This window comes from Lynx rufus, unplaced genomic scaffold, assembly GCF_022079265.1.
Source record: "Lynx rufus isolate CCGP_SWC_20201006 ecotype Redwood Valley unplaced genomic scaffold, mLynRuf1.p SCAF_6, whole genome shotgun sequence".
Classification (NCBI taxonomy): Eukaryota; Metazoa; Chordata; class Mammalia; order Carnivora; family Felidae; genus Lynx; species Lynx rufus.
Window position 1 is genome coordinate 125,233,382 of NW_025814878.1, and position 27,827 is coordinate 125,261,208.

General features: G+C 38.3%; 1 protein-coding gene across 1 annotated transcript; it reads right to left on the reverse strand.

Annotated features, from left to right (window-relative positions):
* SSR1 (signal sequence receptor subunit 1) lies at positions 1-27,156 on the reverse strand. The gene is made up of 8 exons (XM_047101246.1): positions 27,008-27,156; positions 23,954-24,066; positions 19,511-19,598; positions 17,967-18,229; positions 16,221-16,297; positions 15,359-15,437; positions 12,296-12,389; positions 1-2,377 (listed from the first exon to the last, which is right to left on the reverse strand). The coding sequence occupies exons 1-8, from the start codon at positions 27,084-27,086 to the stop codon at positions 2,310-2,312; spliced, it is 861 nt and encodes a 286-aa protein (XP_046957202.1). The 5' UTR covers positions 27,087-27,156; the 3' UTR covers positions 1-2,309.
* Positions 27,157-27,827: the final 671 nt, after the last annotated feature.

The window sequence follows — 27,827 nt, forward strand, 5'->3', positions numbered from 1 at the left end:
GCGAGATCCATGCTTTATGAACACATTATTCTCACATGTCTGGGTAACAGGTTTGATATACAAGATTCTTGGTTCATTTTACAGATTCTGAAACCAATTTGCTCAAAAGGTGAATTCTGAAACCATGGTTGGTGTAGCAAATGAATATATCAAAACAAACTTTAAAAACTTCATCCAAATATTTACATTTAAAAAAGACATTTAAAAAATAGGCTACTTATTAAGTGTGCTTGAACAAACCATGTGTGGAATTGAATTCCATTCATTATGGAGTTAGTTTCTGCTAAACACATACTGATACTATAGAAGACCCCTGGCAGCTGAGGATTTAAAGGATTTCAACTGTTCCCAATCTATGCTAAAAAATGAAACATGACAAATGATTTCTGAGGCACTGATCGGAACCTCAGCAGTGGAAAGGCTAGTATGTAAGGCAAATTACTTAGGAGGCCGAAGGGCTGGCATCTGTAACTCAGTGTAGCTTTGCCACTGCCTAAGTATCACCAAGTAGTCAATAAAACTCTCTAGAAGCCATTTAAATTTTGTAATTACACCTCATCGCATTATGTTCTAGTAGTTTCACAAACTTAGAAATTCACAAAACAATGTTTTGGAATATATTCCTTGAGAAGGTGGAGGGTCTCCTATATTACATTAAACAAAAAACATGCAGTTTTTACAGCTCATAGAGCTTTTTCAAAATAAGCTATTGATCACACAGCCCAATTAAAAACTCAAACACTTTATATTACAGGTATAGAAAGTTTATAGTTCAGCAATGCCAATATAGATAATTTGACACCTTAGCCCCTACTTGCAAAGTGATTAACAACTATACAGTAACTTCTATTCTATTCTGGCTTTGGCTCAGATGTTTAAATACTTAAAGAACCTGGAAAGATTTTTTTGTCTGTGTGTCTTGTTTTGCTGTTGTTTTGCACGGACGTGAGTGGGGATTATAACGAAGAGGGGAGGAGAGGTCAGTTCATTGTAATAAAGACCGATCAGGAATTAAACAGCCACTAGAATTTCATTTACCATTTCCTTACGAAATATACGTGGGAGATTATGGCTTAAAGACAGAGAGGAAAAGCCTCTTATTTGTTCATCTATTTTACTTTACCCTTTTTCCAGTCTGACAATAATGCCAAACTTTATTTACTACCTATGACAAGAGTGACTCTAATAGGGTTTTATGAAGTCCAATTTAATTTTGGTTGAGATCTTAAGTGCTTAAAACTTTGGAATTCTTTAGATTAACTAAAAAAATAAATGCTTCTGAACAACCAAAATACCCAAAAGATTAGATAAGAACCAACTGGTTAGCTACTTAAAAAAATATCCAACTCATCTTTTTTTAACAGATTAGTATTACTTGTAATATATCTCTGCCCCTATAAACTGACTTTTTGCTTAGTCTGTAGACCAAGGCAATTTTTCTAAAAGCAAGATACTTCTAATTAAGGGGGAAAAAATGATCTCTTAAAAAAACAAAATGACAACTTAAGGAGGTCTAAAATCACTGCAGAGCTACCTCCTGGGTCAGAGAGAAAACGATGGATAACACAACTCAGTTCCCACAAATGTACCATTTTTTTTTGTAAAAACAAAAACAAAAACAAAAAGAGGGTGGGGCTGGTTTTATATATCAAAATCAGCAGATTTCTCATGCTTCACAATTTTGTTGCTAGAAATCCCCAAATTCCTTGGACTCATTTGGGAAGTTTTCTGAAGGTGCGCATTATAGTAAACAGCAGCAAAAATACCAAAACAATTCTATTGCTAAAAAGCAGCTACTCCTGTGTGTGCCTTTAGAATACTAGTTGTAAAACAGCAACAAGAACAAAACAGTAATTTGTGCCATCAACTGGGATTTGAGCAATTCTAAAAAACAGTTTCCTTTAAAACAGTCTAAAAGCAGGACATCTACAATCATATTGGACAAATATTCATTAAGTTTTGGGGGGAAATATCAGAAAATGTCAAAAAGAGACAACATCATTATATTCAGTATTCTAAAGGCATGCTTCAGGTAGTTCAACAATGATTCTGGTAAGACCAACTGCTCACATACATACACACGCACACACATAGATTTTAATGGCTTAAAAAAAACCAAATTTGTTACTTTAGAAAAATGAATGCAGTGCATTTTCAGTAATATTATCGCCACAGACTCTGATTGCTCAGTCCACACATAAGTAGTAGTTGCCTTCTATGGTGATATGGCTTCTCTGCACTAATTCCCATCAGGCCGAAAAACATTAGGGCAGGTTAAGTAAAGACTGAATTGTTGCACAAAGGAACATTTACTCATCAGATCCCACTGATCTCTTCTGTGCCCGTTTCCTGGGCAACCTTCTTGGTGAAGCTTTATCTGGAAGAAAAGAGAAAGTTTTTAACTTGCTTATTTTAAGTACAATAGATTCAAAAGACCTTTAAAAAGCATTTTCCTTCAGCTTTACCACTAAGTTAAAAAAAGAAAACACACACACACATGCAAAAATACCCTAATAATAAATGCTTCTTATATAGTATAGGTTTTTAAAATAACCTTTAAGATAATCCTTCAAGAAGTAACTCAATTAAAACAAAACTTCACGCAATCAGGATGGGAAAAGATCTTGGTTACTAGAATACTGAAGCCACCAAGTATAATCTTCTTAAACTCTACAATGAATATGCTTATACATGCATAAGTAAACACTTTAGAAGTACTATAAGAGGTATGAAGTTTGCAGCTCAAAAACATGTATATTGGTTACAAATTAATATTTATAAATGCAGCCATGCAGTCTGCATAATTTTTGGCAATTTCATACATTTTCCTGGAAGCAGCAGATTAAAGGAAATTTTTAGACAGATGATCAATACCAAAACCATCATGCAGACCTAAGTATTATCTTTGTACTTTTTTCTCTTTATCTCCTTTTTTACAATGTTAATTTACTTTGAGAGCAGGTGTGCACATGGGGGGGGGGGGAGGCAGAGAGAGAGGGAAAGAGGGAAGCCCAAGCAGGCTTCACACTGCCAGTGCAGAGCCTGATGCAGGGCTACAACTCACAAACGGTGAGATCATGACCTGAACCAGAATCAAGAGTTGGACACTTAACTGACTGAGCCACCCAGGCATCCCTCTCTTTATCTCTTACATTAGATTCTTAGCGGAGTCTACTAAACAATAGCTAAATTGGTGGTGTCTATGTCCAACCAGTAAGCATCACCTATGTTTCTTTAAAAAAGCTGTCTTCTCTCTGACCACTACCCTTTTTATTTTCTAGGAGCCCTTTACATATTAGGAAGATAAGCTCTTTGGGGAATATGTTACAAATTATAATTATTTTTACAGCTTAAAAAAAAAAAAAGGTATTTAACACCAAAGTATGGGGTTCATTTGTAAGCATCTCATGAAGAATGGTATGAAAAAAAAATCCACCTACAATATCTTAATTTTTATTTTCTAAAATTACCAGATCACCATAACCATATTTTAAAAATATATAGTAAATGTTTATCGAGAATATTTAGCAACTAAATTTTTTCTAAAATGTGCTTAAATGTTAATGACTATGAAATATTAAGACTGAGTCTACAAATCCCGTGAAAACTGATCTCAGTACTTTATTAAAACAGGTTAGTTAATGATGCATTTGGGGAGGCTCAACTCACCTAAAACTGAGCACAGAAGCATTTTTCTGAAGAAATCTACAACTTTCATCAGATTTCAGAAAGGTCAGACTAAACTACTGCCTTCAGACAACTGACCAATTACTAGATAATATTTTGTTTCTTTTTTAAATTTATTTTTGAGAGAGAGACAGAGTGCGAGCAGGGGAGGGGGAAAGAGAGAGAGAGTGGGAGGGAGGAAGAGGGGGGAGAGAGAGAGAGAGAGAGAGAGACAGAGAGAGAGAGAGAGAGAGAGAGACAGAGAATCCGAAGCAGGCTCCAGGCTCTGAGTTGTCAGCACATACCCCGACGTGGGGCTTGAATTCACGAACTGTGAGATCATGACCTGAGCTGAAGTCAGATGCTTAAAGAACTGAGCCACCCACGAACCCCTAGATAATATTTTAAAATAAACAATATGCTGAATGTGACATTTGAGGATTCAAAAAGTACTTTAGAATCTAACAGCCATCTGTGCAAATACAGCTGTTACTATGCAGATGTGAAGTGGTGATTACTGACTTCCAACAATTTCAACCACCTGTAGCAGGGTTTTAAATATGAGAATACAGGAAAAAGTGCCTCAGAGGAACTGCAATGCCTATTTCAACACACAACAATCTGACTCCAGTAAGGCAGCCAACTCAGCTTAATGGAGTCTCAAGTCTAAAGACCTCCATCACCTACCTAGCACATCAAAGTTAAGAGGCAGATAAATGAGAGGGTGCCTCGGTGGCTCAGTTTGTTAAGCATCCAACTTCAGCTACGGTCATAATCAAACCATTTGTGGGTTCGAGCCCCGTGTTGGGCTGTGCTGACAGCTCAGAGCCTGGAGCCTGCTTTGAATTCTGTGTCTTCCTCTCTCTCTCTGCCCCTCCCCCACCTGCCTTCTCTCAAAAATAAATAACATTTACGAAAAATTTAAAAAGAAGCATATAAATGAGAAACAGAGTTAAGATAGTGGCCTAAAAACATTCAGCTTTTGGGAAAATGGCTCCAAATACCTCAACGGCCTAGAGAGCAGCATTTTACTTCACTAAAAAACAATAACTAATGTGTATAATGATGCTTTTCAGCCATCAAAGAAAAAACACCCCCCTCTTACAACCCTCCCTACCCAAAACCCTAAAAAACTATTTTTAAAAATCCAACAAAATATTTAAGATCAAAATATTTTAGCTTTTAAGAGTAAAACCTAAAGTATATGAAAAAATCAGTTAACTGAAAAGACAAAAAACACTAAAATATGTTAATGATATTCAGTAAATGGGCCTGATCTGAAAATGCCCACCCTGCCCTTCATAAAAAAACTTATTAGGGGCACCTGAGTGGCTCAGTCGGTTAACCATCCAACTTTGGCTCAGGTCATGATTTTGCAGTTTCTGGATTCCAGCCCCTCATCAGGCTCTGTGCTGACAGCTCAGTGCCTGGAGCCTGCTTCCAATTCTGTGTCTCCCTCTCTCTCTGCCACTCCCCTACTTGTGCTCTCTCAAAAATGAATAAACATTAAAAAAATTAAAAAGAAAAAAAAAAAAACCTTATTAGGAACAGGCTCAAATTGTTTAAAACCACACCTCTCTTTCCTTTATGTTCTGGTGAGATGGATAAAAATCTTCCAAAATAAATGCTGGCCCCTTACACTCGCTTGCCCTCACACTACCACTCCCCAAAGGTAATTCCTCAAAGCTTGAGAGACCTTCTGCTTCCATGCACACCTCCTGCTCCATGATCTTCAAAGTTTCTCTTGGTGTTCTCCATTTTATCCTCAAATATGCAAAGTACATGTACCATCTCTGAAAGAAATGGCTATTTTTTCAACCTAAAGTATCTTCCATTTGTCTCAACCCCTTTCTTCTGAGAAACGCATGTTCTAAGAGTGGCTCTCAAAGTATGGTCTGGACCAGTAGCTTCAAAGTCACCTGAAAATACAGATATGCAAATTCTTGGGCCTCACCCCAGACCTACTCAACTGGAAACTCTAGGGGGTGGGGCCTAGCAAGGGGAAGAGGCAATTCAGGTGGTTCTGGGGAGGGCTACAGTTTGAGAACTATTGCTGTAAGGAACCAAGTATAAGAGAAATACAAGCATACAAAATTAAGTAAAAATACTATTAAAAATTGAACTGAAAATATCAATATGATTTGGGGATTTGAAAAAATAGATATTTTTCTAGCTCAGTTCACAGAATGGGCCTAGAAACCATGTCATCCAATGTCAAGGACATCCCTAATGTCCAGATTTTCATTTTTAAGTATCATCCAGGGGTCCTTGGAGAAACAGCTTGCTCCATGCCTAAGGTAGAGAAAGTACAAAATGTCTAGATTATCTTCTTGAGCCAACAAGTAAGGGATCATTCAAAGTTCAAAAGGGTAAGATTGGAGGTAGTTCAAAAAGGCAACCAGTAGTCAAAACTCTAACAATTTGCGCATCAAAAAGAATACAGCTGACTAAAATCCACAGATTCTATGAAAAACCGAGTCTATACATGATAGTCAAAAAGGAGAGAATTAGGAAAAACTCATCTGTCACCATTTGGGTGGCTTTTAAACCAACTCTTTGAAAATTGGAAAATAAAGATAAGAATTAAGCATTTAGCCTGCTTTTTCAATAGGAATTGTCCTTTTAAGATAACCAAAAAGTCCCAGTTGATGAAAGAAAGCTTTACTTTACAAAACAATAGCAGTTAGTAAAAATTAAACAAATTTCAATTAAAAATCATCACAACTTCTGAAACATTACTGATTCAGGAAAGGAATATCAAATGGTGAATGGTTTAGAGAACTGGACATTGGTGCGTGTCAAAGTGATAGTATACAGGTAACTTCTGGGTTGCAAGCAAAAAAGACCTATCCGATCCTGGTTACATGGAACGATCATGTGGCTACCACCCTAATCTAGTGCTCAGTTTAGCATCACTAATCAGATACGGTTTCTTGATGTGATATGGGGAAAAGTACTTTTAAGTTATGACATATCAGCCAAAAATGATTAATTTAAATCTAATCAAACCTATAGATTAGTCTTCCAAGTTAAAAGAAATGTTAGCTAAAACACACCAGGAGAAAACAATCAGAGAAATCTGGAACAAGGGATTTTTTAGAGTCTCATTCCCTCAGTGTGATCAATGGGTCAGCAGCACTGGCATCATCTGGGAGCCTATTAGAACACTGACATTTAGGCCCCACCCTAGAACAACTGAATCCAAAACTGCATAAGATTTTCAAGTGATCTTGCACACAAAATTTGGGAAGCCCTGGCTTTGGGCTGACAGCATGGAGTCTGCTTGGGATTCTCTCTCTCCCTCTCTCTCTGCCCCTCCCCTGCTCACACGCACTCTCTCTCTCTCAAGATAAATAAACTTTAAAAAATTTTAAAAAATAAAGTGTGAGAAGTCCTTTTCCAGAGGACAAGCGGCCATCTCTTGAGCTGCTATAAATTAAAAAGGACTTAAGAAACAGAACAAACAGATGCAATGAATCATCCTATATTGGAAAACCAGCTATAAAAGGTATTTTTGAAACAACTGAAGAAATTTCAACATGATTATTAATAAAGTAATTCATAATTCTTTAAATGTGATGTTATTTCTGTCAGGAAAAGGTTATTTCTTTGCAAATTGAAATTTTTTTTGAGGTAGTGTGTGTCACTGTATCTGTATAGAAAACAAACAAACAAAAAAACAACCTGCACTCTAAAAGGGCAAATAATTGGGATGTCCTGGGCTGGCTCAGTCAGAAGAGTATGCAATTCCTGATCTGAGTCGTGAGTTCAAGTCTCATGTTGGGTGTAGAAATTAGTAAACAAACAAACAAACAAAACCCCCAAAAACAATAATGAAAACTTAAAAAAAAAAACACTAAAAAGGGTTATTTTTGTTTTTAGAAATAAATAATAAAAGAAAAAGAGAAGGAATAATACAAGTGTCTTTTGGTAGTAAGACGTGGTCCTAAAACAAACTCAGCTGGACAATCAGATTTTGAGAAAGAAAGACAAGTACTAAAAAATATTTAGTGACTTTAACTCTACCCACCTTTTTAATTTTTATTTATATATTTATTTTTAATATTTTTTTCTAATGTTTATTTTTTAGAAAAAGAGAGAGAAAAAACGTGCACAAGCAGTGGGGGGGCAAAGAGAGAAGCAGACACAGAATCCAGAGCAGGCTCCAGCCTCTGAGCTGTCAGCACAGTTGGGGCTTGAACTCACAAACCGTGAGATCATGAGCTGAAGTTGGATGCTTAACTGAGCCACCTAGACGTCCCAACTCTACCCATCTTTGAGTATTAAGTCTTCCTGAAAAAGTACGTGGGCTTCAGAATGAGACAAATCCAGCTGTGGATCTTGGCAGGTTACTTTTCCTCAGTAACAGTGTCTCATCGGTAAATAGAGGGATAGCACCTCACCTTGCAGAGTGAATGCCCAGTACAAGGAGGCACCCAACAGTTCAATTCTTTCCTTCAACAAGGTTTCCCTAGATTCTAATATGGTCCTCTTTCCTAACTTGTAAGTTGTCCGTACCATGTAACTCCTTCTAGCACATATCATATACTACCTTGGATTATTCAAATATTTCATACGTGTGCTTTATTTTCAAGTAGAAATGTAAACTTCTGAAAAAACAGTAATATTCGTTTCAACATACCACTCATGACCTAGCAGAGTATTGTGAAAGACTAAATACTTGGCACTTGCTGATTAAAATACAATTATCAATGATTTGAAGTATAATCATTCCCAGCTTTAAAGCTCATGAATAATAATGTCAGGAAGAAAGATATTATAAAACTAACTCTCCCAATCTATTTGTCATGAAAGAATTCTTTTGGAGAGGTGGCTCCACAGCTGTTACGGTGACTTTAGTTTTTAATTATAACTTTTAATACTTTTCAAATTAGTTTCAGCTAATTCCATGTAAGACACTTAAAATTTAATTACTTTTGAAGAGCCTGTATTTTAACATACCAGACTTTACAAGTAATTCTGATGCATTATAAAGATACCACAGTCTACTGTACAACCCAATTCCATCTTTTGCTATAACGAACGTCAGGATAATGGGGAAAATTTGTCCTTAAAGAGAAAAGATTATCTAAAGATTTATTTAAATTTAAAGACATTATTTCATGGGACCTCAGCTACCACCTATGCTATATATTCAATGACTTCAAATCTTTTTTCTAAGACTTTATTTTCAAGTTTACTCATTTTTGAGAGGGGGAGGGAGGCGAGGGGGGTGAGGGGGGCAAGGGGGGGGCGAGGGGGGGACGAGGGGGAGATGAGGGGGACGAGGGGGATGAGAGGGAGAGGGAGAGGGAGACGAGAGGGAGAGGGAGGAAGAGGGAATCCCAAGCAGGCTCAGCACTCTCAGTGCTGAGCCTGTTGCGGGGCTTGAACTCAGGAACCATGAGATCATGGCCTGAGCAGAAATCAGGAGTAGAATGTTTAATAGACTGAGCCACCCAGGCACCTGTCTTAAGATTTTTAAGTAATCTCTACACCCAACACGAGGCTCAAACTTACAACCCTGAGATCAAGAGCTGCATATGCTCCACCTATTGAGCCAGCCAGGCACCGATCAACATCTCCAAATCTTGATCCACCTGTGCTCTAAATACAACTTTCTTTTTTTTTTTTTTTTTTTTTTTAATTTTTTTCAACGTTTATTTATTTTTGGGACAGAGAGAGACAGAGCATGAACGGGGGAGGGGCAGAGAGAGAGGGAGACACAGAATCGGAAACAGGCTCCAGGCTCTGAGCCATCAGCCCAGAGCCCGACTCGGGGCTCAAACTCACGGACCGCGAGATCGTGACCTGGCTGAAGTCGGACGCTTAACCGACTGCGCCACCCAGGCGCCCCTAAATACAACTTTCAAATAGCTTACTGGATATCCTTATCTTGGCTTTCACACTCAACAGATCTAGTTCCAGCTCCTCACCCCTCATGCATGTTCGCTGCTCTTCCTATATTCCCTAACATTAATGGGATCATCTTCCACCCAGATGCCTAAAACTCACAAGTACTTTTTCCTCCTTCCTCCCTAAAACATCCAAAAAGTCACCCAAAGGCCAATTCCCTCCAATTCTGAAATATCTTTCCAGTTTATTTTACTCTGCATCACTACTGCTTTAGCTTAGGCCCTAAGGATTTCTCAAATGTTTTACGGAATTCACCTAACCGGTATCCCTACTTCTAGTAGTTCCTGCTTGCTAAACTATACACCACAAAACTATTACAATTTCTTTTAAAAATATAAATGTTTATTTCTCTGCTTCAAAGTATCTGATGGCTGCCTTTTACCAAGAAGAAAAGCCAAATCCTTGGCATAGCACATAAAACTCTGAAGATTCCTTCTCATCTAACTCAAGACTCTGGTTGGTCAAAAGTCAACTTTTATGAATGATTCTCCTACTCTCTCCTAGAGAATGAAAGCCCCTCCTATGCTGTTACTTTGTACCCACTTTTAATAAAGCACCTACCCTACCATAATTACGTTGCAATAGAGAATGTTCCCTGAAAGTAATACACATGAAAACAATTCAATTTGTAAATCCAGGAAGGACACAAATAGCTCATTCACAAAAAAAAAATAAGTGGCTATATATGTATAAAGAAGTCAAATCTTACTTTTTAATTTTTATTAATTTTTTTAATGTTTATTTATCATTTTTGAGAGAGAGAGAGAGAGAGAGAGACACCGTGCGAGAGCGAGCAGGGAGGGGCAGAGAGAGAGAGGGAGACACAGAATCTGAAGCAGGTTCCAGGCTCTGAGCTGTTAGCACAAAGCCTGATGCAGGGCTCGAACTCACTAACTGTGAGATCATGACCTGAGCCGAAGTCAGACGCTTAACCGACTGAGCCACCCAGGTGCCCCTCAAATCTCATTCTTAATTGTCAATGAAAAACAATGATCCCATTTTGTATCATACCACCAGATTAAAACATCTGATAATATTTAATGCCTGAGAAAGACTCGTGAGAGTAGAAAAGAAATAGGCAACGTTGTACACTGCTGAGACCATAAACGGACGCTATCTTTTGGGAGGGAAAGAGCTTTCTCCATTAAAAAAAATGTATATAATCTTAGGCCTAACTATTCTACTTTTATCTATCTACTACTATCTATCCCAGATAGCGGGGTCGGTGAAAGGAGAAGAGGGTCAAAAGGCACAAACTTTCAGCTTTATAAAATAAGTTATGGGGGTATAATGGATACCATGGTGTCTATAGTTGTTAATACTGTATTGTATATTTAAATATCTTAAAAGTTCTTATCACAAGAAAAAAAAGACTTTTAACTGTGTGGGGCCAGTAACAAGACTTACTGTGATCATTTCACAATATATACAAATAGTGAATCACTACATTGTACATCTGAATCTAATATAATGTTGTATGTCAATTACCTCAATTTAAAAAAAATGATAAATTATCCCATAAATTTATATAAAAATATTCATTATAGTTTTAAATTAAGAATGAAAATCTGGAATTAAAACATCCTTCAACAGAGAACAAGTTTAATTTATCATGACACATTTATATAAAGGAATACTATCCAGCTGTTAAAAACAATGAGGTAAAGAAGTATCATAAAAAAAAATATCCAACATACGAAAACTTGGGATTCTAGTACAGTGCACGCAGCATTATGCCATCTGTGTACAATATTCACAGAAACAATAGCCATATGCACTGGTAAATGTACAGAAAATACTTAGAATAACAATTACTTGTAGAAAAAGAAAAAGAAATTAGTGGAGTGAGAAGGTGATCTCAGTTTTTCATTCTGTACTGTTTTTGTTTTGTTTTAATTTCTTAAGTTTATTTATTTTGAAAGAACGTGAGCAGGGTAGGGGCACAGGGGGGTGGGGAGAGAGAGAATCCCAAGCAGGCTCCACATTGCAGGGCCCGATGTGAAGCTCAAACTCACCAACCGTGAGATCATGAGCAGAGCCGAAATCAAGAGTCAGATGCTTAACCAACTGAGCCACCCAGATGCCTCTATTATTACAATGTTCTTAATATGAAGCCATACTACTTTCACAATAAATTTTTTTTAAAAGCCCATTTACAGCTGAAGAAAAAATATCTATAAAGATTAATATTTTAACTAATTGCATATGTGATAAAGCTGAAATATGTTAGGTAAACCACCAAGCAATATTTTAGGTTTATTCTTTCAAACTGCAATGGGTAGTTAGTTTTTCTAATAAATATAGTGCTATAAAAAACTGTTCCATTACTCATTAAATGTACTGTATTCATATGCTATACAACCTCCCCAAAACTATACATAGCAAACACCATTAAAAAAATTAATTGCCTCACCTCTTCTACTCTGCACTGAAGCAACAGAAAAAAAGAGATAGGAAAAGATTAGGAATACAGAGAATTCACACATTTGTAGATTAAACTGCAGATATGGAAGCATTCTAAATTAAAGCATAAAAATACTACTCAGAAAAAAAATGTTTAAATGTTTACTAATCATATTATACTAGATTCTATACAAGCAATGGAAAAGATGAGTGTTAAGTAGAATTGACCAAGTGTTTTTAAATCTAAAATACTTAATTTGATTTCCATTTAAGAGAAAAAATTTCCAGCCACATTTATAAGAGTACTTACTGATCTGATTCAAAGTTTCCTGAGGAATCCAACTCATGTCAACATCATTCTGACTTGATGTACCCATTTCTACCTTCTGTATGGGTCTCTTGCGCTAAAAAAGCATAAAAACATCATTTTAAAGAAGTTCTATTATGTTGTTCACAGTAATTTTAAAAAGACCTATTAAGTTACCTAATTTATATATCTTAAACAAATAGTTTTAAAAACATACCCTTACTTAAGTATTTTATTAATTAAAAGAGAAAAGTCATGTCTAACACTAATTATAAAGAATAAACAATAAGGGGGGGGGGGCTTGGGTGGCTCAATGGGTTAAGTGTTTGACTTCGGCTCAGGTCACAATCGCAGTTTGTGAGTTCAAGCCCTGCACAGGGTTCTCTGCTGTCAGCACAGAGCCCTCTTCAGATCCTGTCTCCCTCTCACTCTGCCCCTCCTCCGCCCATGTGTGTGTGTACACTCTCTCAAAAATAAATAAAACATTAAAAAAAAAAACAATAAATTATAAGTAATAAATCTTTGCAACAGTTATTTGTTTTCAGGTTTTAAAGACCTTTTCCTCTGCTATAAAGCTTCATATATTGTTATACAACTGGTGGACCAAGTAAGAACTTCTATTTATACCATTTTTCTTTCTCTTTGGGAAACGAACTTTAAAGAATAAGTTTTCTACATCAAACAAAATTCAAGATAATTACTAAAACATTCAATGTAAGCAGGCAGATTGCTGCATTGTTACCTAAACACACTTTTTAAACAGACGGCACAGGTAAAACAAAACAAGAACATAAAATCTCATTTAAGCCAACAACAACCTCAAACTTTGTCCCTGGAGTACTTGCAGCAAAACTGTTTGGAAGAAAGTGATTCAATTCCTTCTTTAGTCTTGCTCTTAAAACAAACAAAAAAACCTAGCCATTTACATAAGAGTATTAGTTATACAGTCCAGAAACCAGACTATATACACAGAAAGGTAACTAAAAAATGGCTTCATCCAAATAAAAAAAAAAAAATTAAAGATGCCATTATACCTAATACACAAATTTATAGCAAAAATGCTATCATGAAAACGTGGGAAAGAAAGTTATGGAAATTAACACTTGAGCGCTAAGTATTTCTCTTTAAAAAAAAAAAACTTTTTTTTATCATTTATTTATTTTTGAGAGACAGAGAGACAGGATGTGGGCAGAGGAGGGCAGAGAGAGGGAGACAGAATATGAAGCAGGCTCCAGGCTGAGCTGTCAGCACACAGCCCAGAGTGAGCTGTGCTCTCGTGAACCGTGAGATCATGACCTGAGCTGAAGTCAGGTGCTTAACTGACTGAGCCACCCAGGGGCCCCATCTCTTTTTTTTTTAAGTTTATTTATTTGAGAGAGCGAGAGCTCACAGGAGGGGCAGAGAGAGAGGGAGAGAAAATCCCAAGCAGGTTCTACATGGCCAACATGGAGCTCAACGTGGAGCTCAAACTCTTAAAACCACGAGATCATGACCTGAGCTGAAATCAAGAGTCAGACGCTTAACCGACGAGCCACCCAGGTGCCCTGTGTATTTCTCTTCTATTTTTTATCCTAAATGTTTGTTTTGGGGGAAAGGGGGGAAGAGGCAGATAGAGGAGGAGACAGAGATTCCAAAGCAGGCACCGCGTCCGACACAGTATCCACAACCATCAGATCATGACCTGAGCCAAGCTTAACCAAATGAGTCACCCAGGTGCCCTCCAAGTATTTCTTTTATTTTTTTTTATTATTTTTAAAATAAAGAACATTTTTTTTTCAAGTTTATTCACTAAGAGAGAAAACGTGTGTGTCGGAGTGTACAAGTAGGGGAGGGACAGAGAGAAGAAGAGACAGAACCCCAAGCAGGCTCTGTGCCATCAGCTCAGATGCTTGATGTGGGGTTCGAACTCATGAACTGTGAGATTGTGACCTGAGCCGAGATCAAGTTGGTCGCTTAACCGACTGCATCACCCAGGCGCCCCAGTATTTCTTTTAAAGAGCAAGTACTTACTGTCTCTGACACAAATCGTGTTATATTTTCCATTGAGAGCAATAATATGGGTTGCTCTGGTTTTTTGCAGGGAGGACAGGGAGCTAAAGATACAGTGATGGAATTAGCTACTGTATCCAGAGAAAGAGAAACCAAGATTATAGCAGGCGCTTCAGTGTTGCCACTTTAGTACCTTAACAAGAAAGCAGAAGCTAGACAGAATACAGCCAAATTCATTCTTCCTTTTTCAAATGAAAAGACTTAGGTAATTGCTATCCTTACAGTTAAGAGTATTAAAACAAATCTAAAATCTGTGTTGCTCACAAGTAACAAATCCATGAAAAAGCATAGTAAACAGAACAATGAAATCTTACTGAGTTTAAAGAATAAAATTCTAGCATGATTTAGAATTACAATAAGAAGGTAAAGATCATTCTGGAGGGTGTAGCCAAAGATGCTAATTGTATGTATATGAAAGTCTAAACAAATCAGTCACATATCCAAGGTCTCATCTTCAGTTTATTTTTTTTTAATGTTTATTTTGACACAGAAAAAGAGAGAGGGCACATGTGAGCAGGGGAGGGACGGAAAGGGAGACAGAGAGAATTCCGAGCAGGCTCTGCCAGTGCAGAGCCAGACATGGGGCTCAATCTCATGAAGAACCATGAGATGGTAACCTGAGCCAAAATCAAGAGTCGGACCCTTAAATGAGCCACCCAGGTGTCCCAGTTTTATTTTAAAAAGGTACAACAGGGATGCCTGGGTGGTTCAGTTGGTTAAGCACCTGACTCTTAATCTCAGCTCAGGTCATAGTTTTTGAGTTCGAGCCCCACATCGGGCTCTGTGCTGACAGTGCAGAGCCTGCCTGGGATTCTCTCTCTCCTGTCGTCTCTCGGCCCCTCCCCCACTCATGCTTGCTCTCAAAAAATAAACAATAAAAAAAAAATTTTTTAAGGTGCAACAAACCTGTAAATACACAAACTTAGAATGATAGCAAGAAGCCACAAATAACTAGAATATGCTCAGTATATAACAACTTTTGATGTATGACTGTAAGAGTCATTCATCTAGAATTACCTTTCTAGATTCTAGGAGTTGATGAAGGCCAACAACCACCAACAGCCCAAGACCAGCAAGGAACATATACATAAAGATTCTGATATAAAAGGAGAAAAAACAAATTGGCTTTAATTCATAAGAAACACAACTAATTAAAACTAGAATTCTGCTTTACTTCAAACAATAGCACAACTAATTACAGTTGTAATTCTAACACAATATAAGTTTTCCAAATAACTTATGGGGCAAAGGAAGAAAATATTTTATATTCAATTTATATCTAGGTAGTAAGTTCCACAAATTTACTTTTATCTTTAAGAACAATTAGTCAAAAAAAAAAAAACCAAGTATCTGATCTAAAATAAATAAAATTACTTTATTATTTGTCATACTCAAGCTCAAGCTCAGTTAGTTAAAATAATTATATTAGCTTTTGTCTCCCTCAAATATTATTTGGCATAATTTGATTTAAAAATTGCTTTTGCTCAATTACATATATGTATACAGTATAAATGACTCATCATTATTCATGAAGAACACAGTTTCCAAGATAATACCATCTTCTAATTTATATTTTTAATAGCAATTGAAGAGGTATGTAACTTAGATGAGGCTGGTGATCAGCTTATGAGCATGGGGTAGAAAAGAATTTAGGAGAGGGGATGTTCAGAAAGCCAGCTATCTTTTTTAAAACAGTTTTTTTTTTATCAGTTTCAACCATCCTTCCTCTCTGTTAATAGTTATAAGAACCACCTAAGATATAGATTTCACAAAATTTATAGGTCCATTTTCGCTATTAAAACAAATGTTGACAGGAGCAAGCTTTCCAGGTCTGACAGGTGAGATCAAGATCTACCTACACATTGCAACTTTCACTTACGTTTCTCCATCTAATCCATCCTCTCTTTCAATAATCGTAACTGTTTGATTGAAGACAGCATCTTGGAATACATTGCCCTATTAATAAAATAAATCACAAAAATGTGAAATTCATTGAAAAAATAGAAGGTTGTACAATTTCTTAGAAGAATCCCCAACAGATAAAGAAACAGCTTTCTCATCACTTAGCTCGATGTCAGAGACTCAACATTGTATTACTTTCTTCTACAAAATAAAAAACCTTGCTAAAGTTGTCCTCCACTTTCATGAGGGCAGAGAAGGGGAAAGGTATGAGAAAACAGGGAAGTAAAGTAAAAAGGAGACAAATGTGCAGAAAGCAAAAAAAACCCCACAGAACACCGAAGCCATAACTTCTGTTGTACAGAATCCTCCAAAGAAGGGAACAGCATGAAAATGCAGAGTAGCGGATTTTAAGAACTAGATTTGAACAGGAGTCAAATCCATGCTCTAAATTCACAATGAACTGGAAATCAATTTACAATAAACATGATCTGCAGTATCAAAGCATGTTTATGTTGTGGTCTTGGAATAATTTTGTCAGTTTCACACTTCAGTTTTCAAATTCATCATAGTCACTGGAACAATACTTAGATGTTTTCAGCATTTGATGCTTCACAACAAGGCATTACTTTCTCAAAACTGTCACTTATTGCTAAACTGTAATTATTTAAGTTTTACTTCAAGATCTTTCCATCCACATGGCTCCAATGACAATTCCAGCAATCAGAATACATTGAGGATACAAACTAACATTCAAACTGGAACTGAAACTATGTACATGTGTGCTCAAAAACAAGACAAAATATATAATTATTCAAACTGTTTAACTATGAAGCTGAGGAAGCTTAATACATTATTTTGAAGGATGAAAAACCCTTCCCACTAAGTAATTTAAAGAAAAACAGAAAACTTAATGGCAGCATGAGAAATTGATCTCAGACATGAGTGAACATGTTGACACTATGCGATGAAAAGTTTGAGTAAGCTTCCAGGAGAGGATGAAATTTCCCTCTTTGAAAACTTTGAGAAGGGAATGGTTTAAATGTGCTCTCATCTAAAGGACATAATAGTTGGCACCTAGAAGTCAACTCTCAGCAGTAAAATTCTAGTGGCCTTCTCTCATTAATTCTTTGGATATACAATGTGTATATTAAAAACCACAAAAAAGACAACAGAGCATATTAGACTATTTGGTTCTCATAAACCATAAACCTCACTGCTCTAACTATCCTAAAAATATTTGGTTATGTTTTTATCTATGAGGGTATAAAATGATGGAAAAACAGTTACAGAAAGACCTTCACTTACAAATAAAAGCAGTAAAATGGGCAAAATGCAAGCAATAAAAGGAAGTACAAAATAGATTACTTAACACATATTAACATCTGAATACGAAGCAGACTCCACTGTGTGGCTTACTGCTCCTTTTCCTTTTAACATCTAGCTCAAGTCACATCCACTTTCATACTACAGCACTTTACACCCATCCCTCACTATGTATCATTTATAAATGCTGTGATATCACCTGTTTACATCCATCTGCCCCCACTGGATTCTAGACTTGAAGACAAACATGTGTAATTTATTTTTGCCTCCCTCTTGCCCATTACAGTTCCAACTACAAAACAGGCACTTAGATGAATAAGAGTATTCATTAAACAATGTCAACTGTCCTCCTCCATCTCTAACTTAAAAAAAAAAAAAAAAAAGGTTTAGAAGGCCTTACGTTCAGATCTTTGTAGTTTAGATTGATGACTAGACCAAAGGGTCGTCCACCCATGGGCTCTGCAGGAATGAAGGAGTACTCAAAAGTCGCCTGTCTCTGGGGCGGTACTACAGTGTTCAGAGGAAGAGCTGTGAAATTCTGGATATAAAACTGGTAGTCCTGAGGATAACGGAACGAGGCATCTAAAGACTCAACGATAAAATCTTCTGTACCCTTGTTTGTAAAGCCTACTAGGAATTTCACAATGTTATTTGCTGGAAAATCTAAGAAACAAAAAAAGAAACCAGAAGATTAGAAAACATTCAAAGGACACGAAGAGACATTATAAGGATTTGGGCACCCTCTCCTACACGTGGACCTGGTTTCAGAATCTTTTTTAGTAGCTCACTCCAGCCCCCTACTAACTAGTAACAGATTACAGCTGATGTATAAACTGCAACCCTTGTCTGTGCTCCAGCGTTCCAACTTAAGAACTGAATGGAGTATCTCAATGTCAGACTACATCACTTGCACATCATGTGGTCTAAGAAAGAGATGTGTACTTTTAGCAGTTAAGATTATGCTGCCGTGTGACTATCTGTCTTGAAATCACCTTCAACTCAGTATCTATTATCTGTGCAAATAACAGAAGAATGACAGAAAGACAGGCCTAAGAGATTCACCTGAAAATTGTAGTATCTGTTAAAATACTGAGAAAAAAACAAAAACGAACCAGGTAACCCATATCCACTTTGAGCAATCACTCAAAACACAAATTTGAAGGTGAGACCCCAGGAGACAGCTACAAAAAAAGGAGAAGGGGGGAATCTCTTATTCATATCATACCTATTGAAGGCATAAAATTGGAATGTAGGTGAGAATAAAACAAAACTTGAGAAGACCAAGATAATTAATAATTTCAAAAAAGAAGTCTTCAATGATTACATTGTGGTCTACAGAGCTGAGTTTCACCCAGTTTAGCAGAGGCTTTGGGACAGACAAATCTGGGTCTGTCTTCACAATCTATTTGTGAAGCTGAGTCATCCTGGACAAGTTCCTCACCTCTCTAGACTCTCTACTGAACAGTAGTAACTATCCTCATATGGACTAAATAATACACACAAAGTACTGAGAACAGTGTCTGCCATATAGCCCTCAATAAACCTAAGACATTATATGTATTTTCTTTTACTGAAACCTAGGCTCTAATCAAGGCCTAATAGTACAGATTTAATATTTCACTAATATTTACACTCAAGATATTAGTTTACTGTGGCAGTTTGAAAAAAGTTTTAAAACAGTAGCTTTCAAAAGGACATTTAACTTCTAGTTAAAATGGATAGTTTTTATTTTCCCCCTTAGTTTAAATGCCAAGAATACTACCTTACAGATATGGCTATTCACACATATAGGAAAACTTGTTTGGAAATATGTATTTACATACTTATTTGTAATCTAAGAGAGGAAAATAATAAAGATCTTAAGCATCTCTGCTTCCCAAATAAAGTGAGCTTGTCATCTGAAAAATTCCTATGTCTGAATTAAAACTAACATTTCTCTATTACCTTCTCCTTTCACAAACAAGATTGTTGTATCTGCACTTGGTGAAGCTTCAGGTTCGCCAGATACATCTTCTTCTTCTTTATCTTCAGCCTAAGAAAAACAACATTAAAAAGTATTTATGGGGTAAAAATACATCATTAAAAAATTAAATAATGACTTTAAAAAAATGACTTCACTAGATTTAGCACAAAAGACTGCTTCTCTGAGGCTTTCTTGGGATTAGTAGTGAATGAATTTCAGTGTATCTCATCAGTTAAAATAAAATTTACATCTCAAAAAGTAAAGTGCATACCAATCCCCTGGAGATTTTATGCAGATCTGATATAACTCTAGGGAAAGCTGGAAATTCAGTATTTCTTTTTTTTTTTCCCCAAAAAATTTTTTTACATTTATTTATTTTTCAGAGACAGAGCATAAGCAGGGGAGGGGCAGAGAGAGGAAGACACAGAAACAGAAGCAAGCTCCAGGCTCAGAGCTGTCAGCACAGCTTGTAGGGCTTGAGCTCACAAACTGCGAGATCATGACCTGAGCCAAAGTCATACTCTTAACTGACTGAGCCACCCAGGTGCCCCGGAAATTCTGTATTTCTAAAAGCACCCAGGAAATGCCAAGGCTTCACGTACTCAAACCACACTTCAAGCTTCAAGGTTCTAAAGCATGGGTTGGTAAACTTTGTAAAGTTTGAAAAAAGCTTAAAATGTGTCTGTCAAAGGAACATTTTACATTCTAGTTAAAACAAATAGTATTCATTTTCCCCCTTAATTTAAATACCAGGAATACTGGGGCGCCTGGGTGGCGCAGTCGGTTAAGCGTCCGACTTCAGCCAGGTCACGATCTCGCGGTCCGGGAGTTCGAGCCCCGCGTCGGGCTCTGGGCTGATGGCTCAGAGCCTGGAGCCTGTTTCCGATTCTGTGTCTCCCTCTCTCTCTGCCCCTCCCCCGTTCATGCTCTGTCTCTCTCTGTCCCAAAAATAAAAATAAACGTTGAAAAAAAAAAAAAAAATTTAAATACCAGGAATACTACCTTATAGGAAAAAGTCTCAAACTCAGTCTTCCCCAGCTACCTGCCCCATCCTCCCACAACATGGGTGGAGGAAACAATACTCTGAAAGTGGCACCAACCCATGGACCCAGATATCAAGTATTTTTGGCTTTGAGAACCATGAGGTCCCTCAGGCAACTACTCAACTCTGAGGCTGCAGCATAAACGCAGCCACAGACAATTATGTAAAAGAATAAAGACCACTAGACTTGGCCTGTAGCCCTTTTGTCAGACTTCTGTTCTCGAGCACCTTGTCCTCACCCTTGGAGTGATTTCTATCCTGATTAAGAGAACAATTTTCCTCTGAGAAGACATCACACAACTTGGTAAAAATGGTAAAGAAAAGAAAAGAAAAGAAAGGAAAGGAAAAGGGAAAAGAAAAGGAAAGGAAAGGAAAGGAAAGGAAAGGAAAGGAAAGGAAAGGAAAGGAAAGGAAAGGAAAGGAAAAGAAGGATTATATTGGGATGATGGAAATGTCCTAAAACTCAGAACTGCTCACCTTAGTATTTACTAAAGATCACTGAATTCCATGTTTAAAAGAGACTACCATGATACGTAAATTAGGTCTCAACAAAGGTGATAGAAAATATGAACTAATTTTAATTTACAATTTTAATCCTCAGTGCAGTCCTTCTCCAAGCATCAATGAGAATTACAAAGATATTCATATATTTGAAATACTCAGGCCCTTAATAAATTGAGATGCTTAAGGGCACCACTGTTTACTGGCATTTTGCCTTCCATTTATGTAAAACACTCTCTCCCCCAATAGATAGACGTCAAGGGCAAAGACTGTCTTACACTTTAAAAAAAATTCTCCACAGCCAGCTAGTACTCAAGAGAAGGCACTCAAAAATTTGTTTGAGGACTATGCAATTGTATAATGTTATATTTTAAGTATCCTTAATGATACCACTAATTTAGTAAGAGTTAGTGAATTTCCACCTTTGAGAAAAGAGACCAGAGACAAGAAGGCAGGAACCCTAAAACTGTATTAAGGAGGAAAGGGTATGCTAGAGAAAGTTAAGACAAATCACCCTGAAGGTATGATTTAATGAGTTGTGGGATAAAAAGAAATGGAAGTAATAAGGCAAGAGCCTGAATCACTGAGCCATATCAAAACAGTAAATAATTTATGGAGGTGGGATGAATGCTAAAAGCTGAATTCCATTTTGGACATATAAAATCTGAGGTACTAAGGGGCGCATTGGTGGCTAGTTGATTGGGCTTCCGACTTCGGCTCAGGTCACAATTTCACGGTTTGTGGGTTGGAGCCCTGCATTGGGCTCTGTACTATCAGCTCAGAGCCTGGAGCCGGCTTCAGATTCTGTGTCTCCCTCTCTCTGCCCCTACCCTTGCTCACACTCTGTCTCTCTGTCTCTCTGTCTCTCTCTCTCTCTGTCTCTCTCTCTCTCAAAAATAAATAAATAAATATTTAAAAAAATAAATAAATAAATAAAATTTGAGGTACTAATGGAATATCCAGATGGTGCTAACTGGCAAAGAGCTGGAAATAAAGGTATGGAGTTCAGTAAGGTAAGTGGTTAGAGACCAGGTCTGAAGGTTGTCAGTTAAAGATGGTGTTGGGGGGCGCCTGGGTGGCGCAGTCGGTGAAGCGTCCGACTTCAGCCAGGTCACGATCTCGCGGTCCGTGAGTTCGAGCCCCGCGTCGGGCTCTGGGCTGATGGCTCGGAGCCTGGAGCCTGTTTCCGATTCTGTGTCTCCCTCTCTCTCTGCCCCTCCCCCGTTCATGCTCTGTCTCTCTCTATCCCAAAAATAAATAAACGTTGAAAAAAAAAAATTAAAAAAAAAAAAAAAAGATGGTGTTGGTTGAAACCACAGGGTTTTTTTTTAATGTTTATTTATTTATTTTTGAGAGTGCACGCACAAGTGGGGAGGGGCAGAGAGACGGGGAGGCAGAATGCGAAACAGGCTCTAGGGTCCAAGCTATCAGTGCAGAGCCCTACACAGGGCTCGAACCCACAAACCATGAGATCATGACCTAGGCCGAAGTTGGACGCTCAACCAACTGAGCCACCCAGGAGCCCTGAAACCACAGGTTTCATTAACATTATGGGGATAAGCAGGGGAGAGAAGATAGTGGAAAGACCAAGCAGCAGAAGATGGGCAGAGGAAACTAAAGGGGGAGGGTACCACAGAAGCCAACATGAAGGGACTGAAGAAAGGGATACTCTACTCTGCAAATGCTAAGAGTTTGAACAGGAAAACAATGAAAAACAGACCAGGAATTTCACAATTAGGTCAGTAGTGACTTAGCAAGAACAGTTTTACTAGATACATAGTAAAACTACACATTTACTCTTTCAAGAAATGTGCTGGTAAAGATAAAATGTGTAGCAACTTAAAGTGGAGAATACAAAGTGGAGTACGTAAGTACTGTATATGCATATACAGTTTGAAAGAAACAAGTCACTAAGAAGGATCAACATGTGAAATTACAGAATAATACAAAATCCCACAGGACGACAGGGGGACAAGAACACAGGTGGTAGGGCTAGCCTTAGAAGACAGTAAAGACAACTAATTTTTAAGGAAACTGTAGAAAGAATGAGTAACATATTTAGAAGTAGAAAATTTGACAGCGTTTGCACCTGATAGCCTTCGCTTTCTGACACTGAAGGCAATGTGTTGCTAAGACTGTGAAGAGGACCAATTTTGGGGTTTAAAAGTAGTAAAGAAAAAAAAATGTGTAGGATAAATTATAGTAGTCCAAGAGAGGAAATGAAATTAGCTAGAAGCATGCAGCAATAATCTTGATTTTAGCCTAACATTCTTACTGTCATACTATAATTTTAGAATAAGTCTCAGAACTAGAGGACTTTCAAGACATCTTCTCTAAACCCCTTCCTCTTCACAGGACACATTTTATATACTGTTTACTGCCTGCTCCTCACTTCCTGCCAGCAAAATACACACATACCGCCCCAAAAACAGAAACTCCACGATAGCAGAGAAAATATCTGGCCTATCCTCACACCAAGAACAGTGCCTAGCACATAGTAGGGACTCAGTAAATAGTTGCTTACTGAATGAAGGAAAGAAGAGGCAAATGAAATCCAAAGAGAAAAGCTACTCAAGGTCAAAAAGCTAAGTAGATGCATCCCAAATCTATCAACACTGGTCCAGTGCTATTCCCACTATACTATTACCCTCATAGACTCACAATCATATGATCTTAATTGTTCTTTGTTTCATGTCTCCTTCCTTGTGCAAGAAAATATTTATAATCCATCCTCAACGACTGGCCCCATTCTCCCAACTTCAATCCACTTTGATCACATTTACAAGCCTCTAAAAGCAAGAATGTTAATATCAAATTTGTCTATAAAAGGATAAATTCTAGAAATGACATATACATGAGTTACATTGTATAGAACACTAACCAAATCTGTGGGTTCATCTTCTTCCACCTCTGCTTCATCATCTTCATCTTCAATTATTGAATCTTCTACCGTTTCTTCATCTTCTGTAAGATCTTGAGCCTCAGCTAATGAGCCTAACAATAAAATACAAAACAAACAGTTAACCTTTACCCCTGGCAAACCAATGTTTTTTAATCCCAGGTATAGGCAACACACTTTCCCCCTTGGAGTAACTCAATCTCTCAGTTCACTTGAATGATGACAAATTACAATGCATCTACCTAGATGATTCATGATTTTATCTTATTGACTGTCTTACCAACTATATGTTAATTTTAATGGGAAATGCTGTTTAATTTTAAAAAGCATCTAATTGTTAGGAAAATGAAGGGAAACTAAAGATGGCTGGAGGCTCAAATAAAAAACTTGAAGCAAGTTTGTTTTTTTTTTAATTTTTTTTCAATGTTTTTATTTATTTTTGGGACAGAGAGAGACAGAGCATGAACGGGGGGAGGGGCAGAGAGAGAGGGAGACACAGCATCGGAAACAGGCTCCAGGCTCCGAGCCATCAGCCCAGAGCCTGACGCGGGGCTCGAACTCACGGACCGTGAGATCATGACCTGGCTGAAGTCGGACGCTTAACCGACTGCGCCACCCAGGCGCCCCTGAAGCAAGTTTGTTTTAAAGAAGCTCCAGGAGGCTGAGTGGCTCAGTCGGTTGAGCCTCTCTTGATTTCAGATCAGGTCAGGATCCCAGGGTCGTGGGATCAAGCCTGAGATTCCTTCTCCCTCTGATCCTCTCCCCCGCTAGTGCTCTCATAAATACATACGTACGTACGTACGTACATACAAAGATAAATGTAAAAAGCTCCAAAATTTAATCCCTGTCATTAACCATACAAACAAAAACCCTGCTCAGGTCTAAAGGAAAATAGCACTCTCAATAACTAGGCAAGAAACATTTGTTATTAAACGTGACTACAGTTCTAACTTTCAGAACTTGATAGCATGTAATTTCAAGGAACATACATTTGTATGGCATCCATGGTAAAAACTAGCTTGCATAAAATGCATATGATTTAATGAAAACTGCACTGATAACTTCAGGGCTCATAGCCCTTGAAAGCATGCATTTATTTCTGCATATACCTTCAAACATGTTCAAGTACTTTTTTATTTTCCCTACACTTAAAAATTAAGCATAACTTTAAGGCCAAGAAATTATAATTTTATAGACAAAAGTTCTCTAAATAAGTCACATTAAATCTATCTCAGGCAAGACCTCAAAAAAGAATTCCCAAGTCCTAGTGATTCTTCCAACTTTCCTCAGAAAAAAAATGATGATGTGGCAGTTCAGTAGAGGGAAAAATGTGGGAAAGGAAGCATATGTAGATGCTGCAATACCCAAGAAAAACAGTACATACTAAGGACTATGCATTTTAAGTTTTTTCCATTTCCTTTAGTTCTTACTGGTTAAGATTTATTTAAAATATTAAAGAACACTGATCCACACATTGCGAACACATTGTGAAAAATAGCTTCTACTGTTTGCTGAAGAAAGACTCAAATAGTGCATTCATAATTTACAAGTCATTTTCTAAAACCAGTAAGAAAAATACCTATGCTCACACAATTTTAAACTGTACTTAAATTTCAAGACTTCTCAATATACATAATGAATTTGCACCCTACATTTCAGTAGATACTAATGTTAACCAGTAACAATCTTGTGCCTAAAAGTCTAGCAATTTTCAATTGGAAAAATGAAGAGAAAACATCCTTTGAAAGACCATTCCTCACAAAAAATGCTTAAAGATATCCAGTTGGCTTTAGATACTGAATTGATGTTTCTTAAAGATGAAAATGTTTTAAAATCTGAAAAAATACACCTAGATTCTAATCAAGTACAATCGTCTAATTTTCTTTAAAAAGCCAAGTGAGCACAGACCAGCAAGCCACTCATAAAGGAAAAGAATCCCTCTTTACACCCGCAAATGATTTCATTAACAGGTTTGGGTAATTCTCTCACTTGGTTTTCTATCCACTAAATAGAAGCCAGTCACCTCACTGTTCTTTGCAAAACCACTCATGGGTACCTGGCACTATCATTCATTTTGCCACACAGCTTGCTTGAACTTACAGAATGAAAGGAATTCTAGTAATCTTTTAGTCAGACTGAATTTTACAGATTAGAAAACTGAAGTTCCTGATAGAACCAGGGCAAAAAGCCAAGTTTCCACATCATTAATGTTCTGCTAAGTTATTTCCACACCAGGTTAACTGTTGGAAAGAATAAGCCGAAATAAACGTATCGTGTCGAATTAGATTCCCCACCCCCCACCCCCAAGAGCAAAGCGCTGTTTCCCACAGAACAAAAAACAGTTAACAGAAAAACGATAGGAGAAGAAAACCGAGGGCTCAAGTAATGGGAATTCCTCGTTCGGCCTGGGAGTAAGGGGTGGACAATGAAGGCGAACATGTGGAGTTCTTCTGAAATGAAGACTCCTGGTAACACGGAAGGACCGAGTGCTGATAAACAGGGAGATGGCCAGAAAAAAAGATGCTCTAAGAGTTTAGGTGTGTAGAGACCAAGGGTTTCAGCAAATGAATGGAGGGCTCCCAGCGTGGAAGTTAAAGACACGTCAGCCCAGAGCGGATGGGGGTGGAGCGGAGGCGGCCAGAAGAAATACAACGGGCTGCAGACCGCGCTCGGGGTGCAGCTGTGCCCACTGCCCCTTCGCCTCCTTCCCCCAAGCCGAGGACCCACCAACTCCGGCCACAGCTGCAGGCGCGGGTCCCGGGCCAGAGGAGAAGCCCAAGGCTGAGGGCGGCCACCAAGCAAGGTCGCCCGGCACTGCCCCGCGCTCCGCACGCAAGAGGCGGAGGCCCCAGCGGGACTCAGCCCGCGCGCGCTGAGACCCCCTACTACCGGCCGGGGATCGGGGAAGGGGTAGGGAGAGGTTGGCGGGACGCACGCCGGACCCAGGAGCCGCTGCCGCCTCCAGCTTCAAACTTGCGGTCGGTGGCGTCTCGTCTCCTTCCCGGCCAAGACCCGCCACCTACTCCCTCGCCTCACCTCCAGGGCCGCCTCGGAGCAAGAGGGTGGCGGGAAACACAAGCAAGAGAAGCAGAAGCAGGCGGGAGAGGACTCTCATGGCGCGGCCGGTCCGGGAACCAGTCACCGCCCGCCAGTGCTCTCCGCGGCTCCGGCGGTAATGGCGTTACTCTTCATCCGGGCTCCGGCAGGGGGCGGGGCACGTATCACGCAAGGGCCCTCGCCACGCCCCCTCTTCTGGCCCAGGAACGCCGCCAACGTGGCTGCTTGGCTCGGAAAGGTGGGGAGCATGGGCAGCCCCAGGAGTCACGTGACGGATTGCCGGAGGCCTCTGACGTTCCCGAGAAAGTCCGCCTCTCGCGTTAGACGCGGGCTGGCCACCAGTGGTTTGTTGCTCGCTCCGCCCTGCTTGTCCGTTGGTCCCAATTAATTAGCGTCGCAAGTAGTTACTTCGTTTGGGTGACGTTCCGCCTGGTACCCAGCGCGCGATAGTCTTCGTATAATTTTAAATTACAGTGCTACAAGGAACATGAAGTGCCCGTATGTGGCACTGAAAAGCAGAAATATGTTCTGTAATACATAATTGTTAAAAAAAAAACCAAAAAGCATTAAAATATACACTGAAAGATCTTGCCCCCTATCTGCCCACAACCTCATCTATGGTTAAATAGTGACAGTTCTTAAATTCTTTTTTTTTTTGACAGTTCTTAAATTCTTACTTGACATTCCAGAATTATAAATCACCTACAACAGTGCCTGGCATATGGTAAACATTTGGTAAATATAAAATAGAGGCAGCAATGGCTGTTCAGTGTCCTTCAGTTTCCTCATCTAGTTGGTT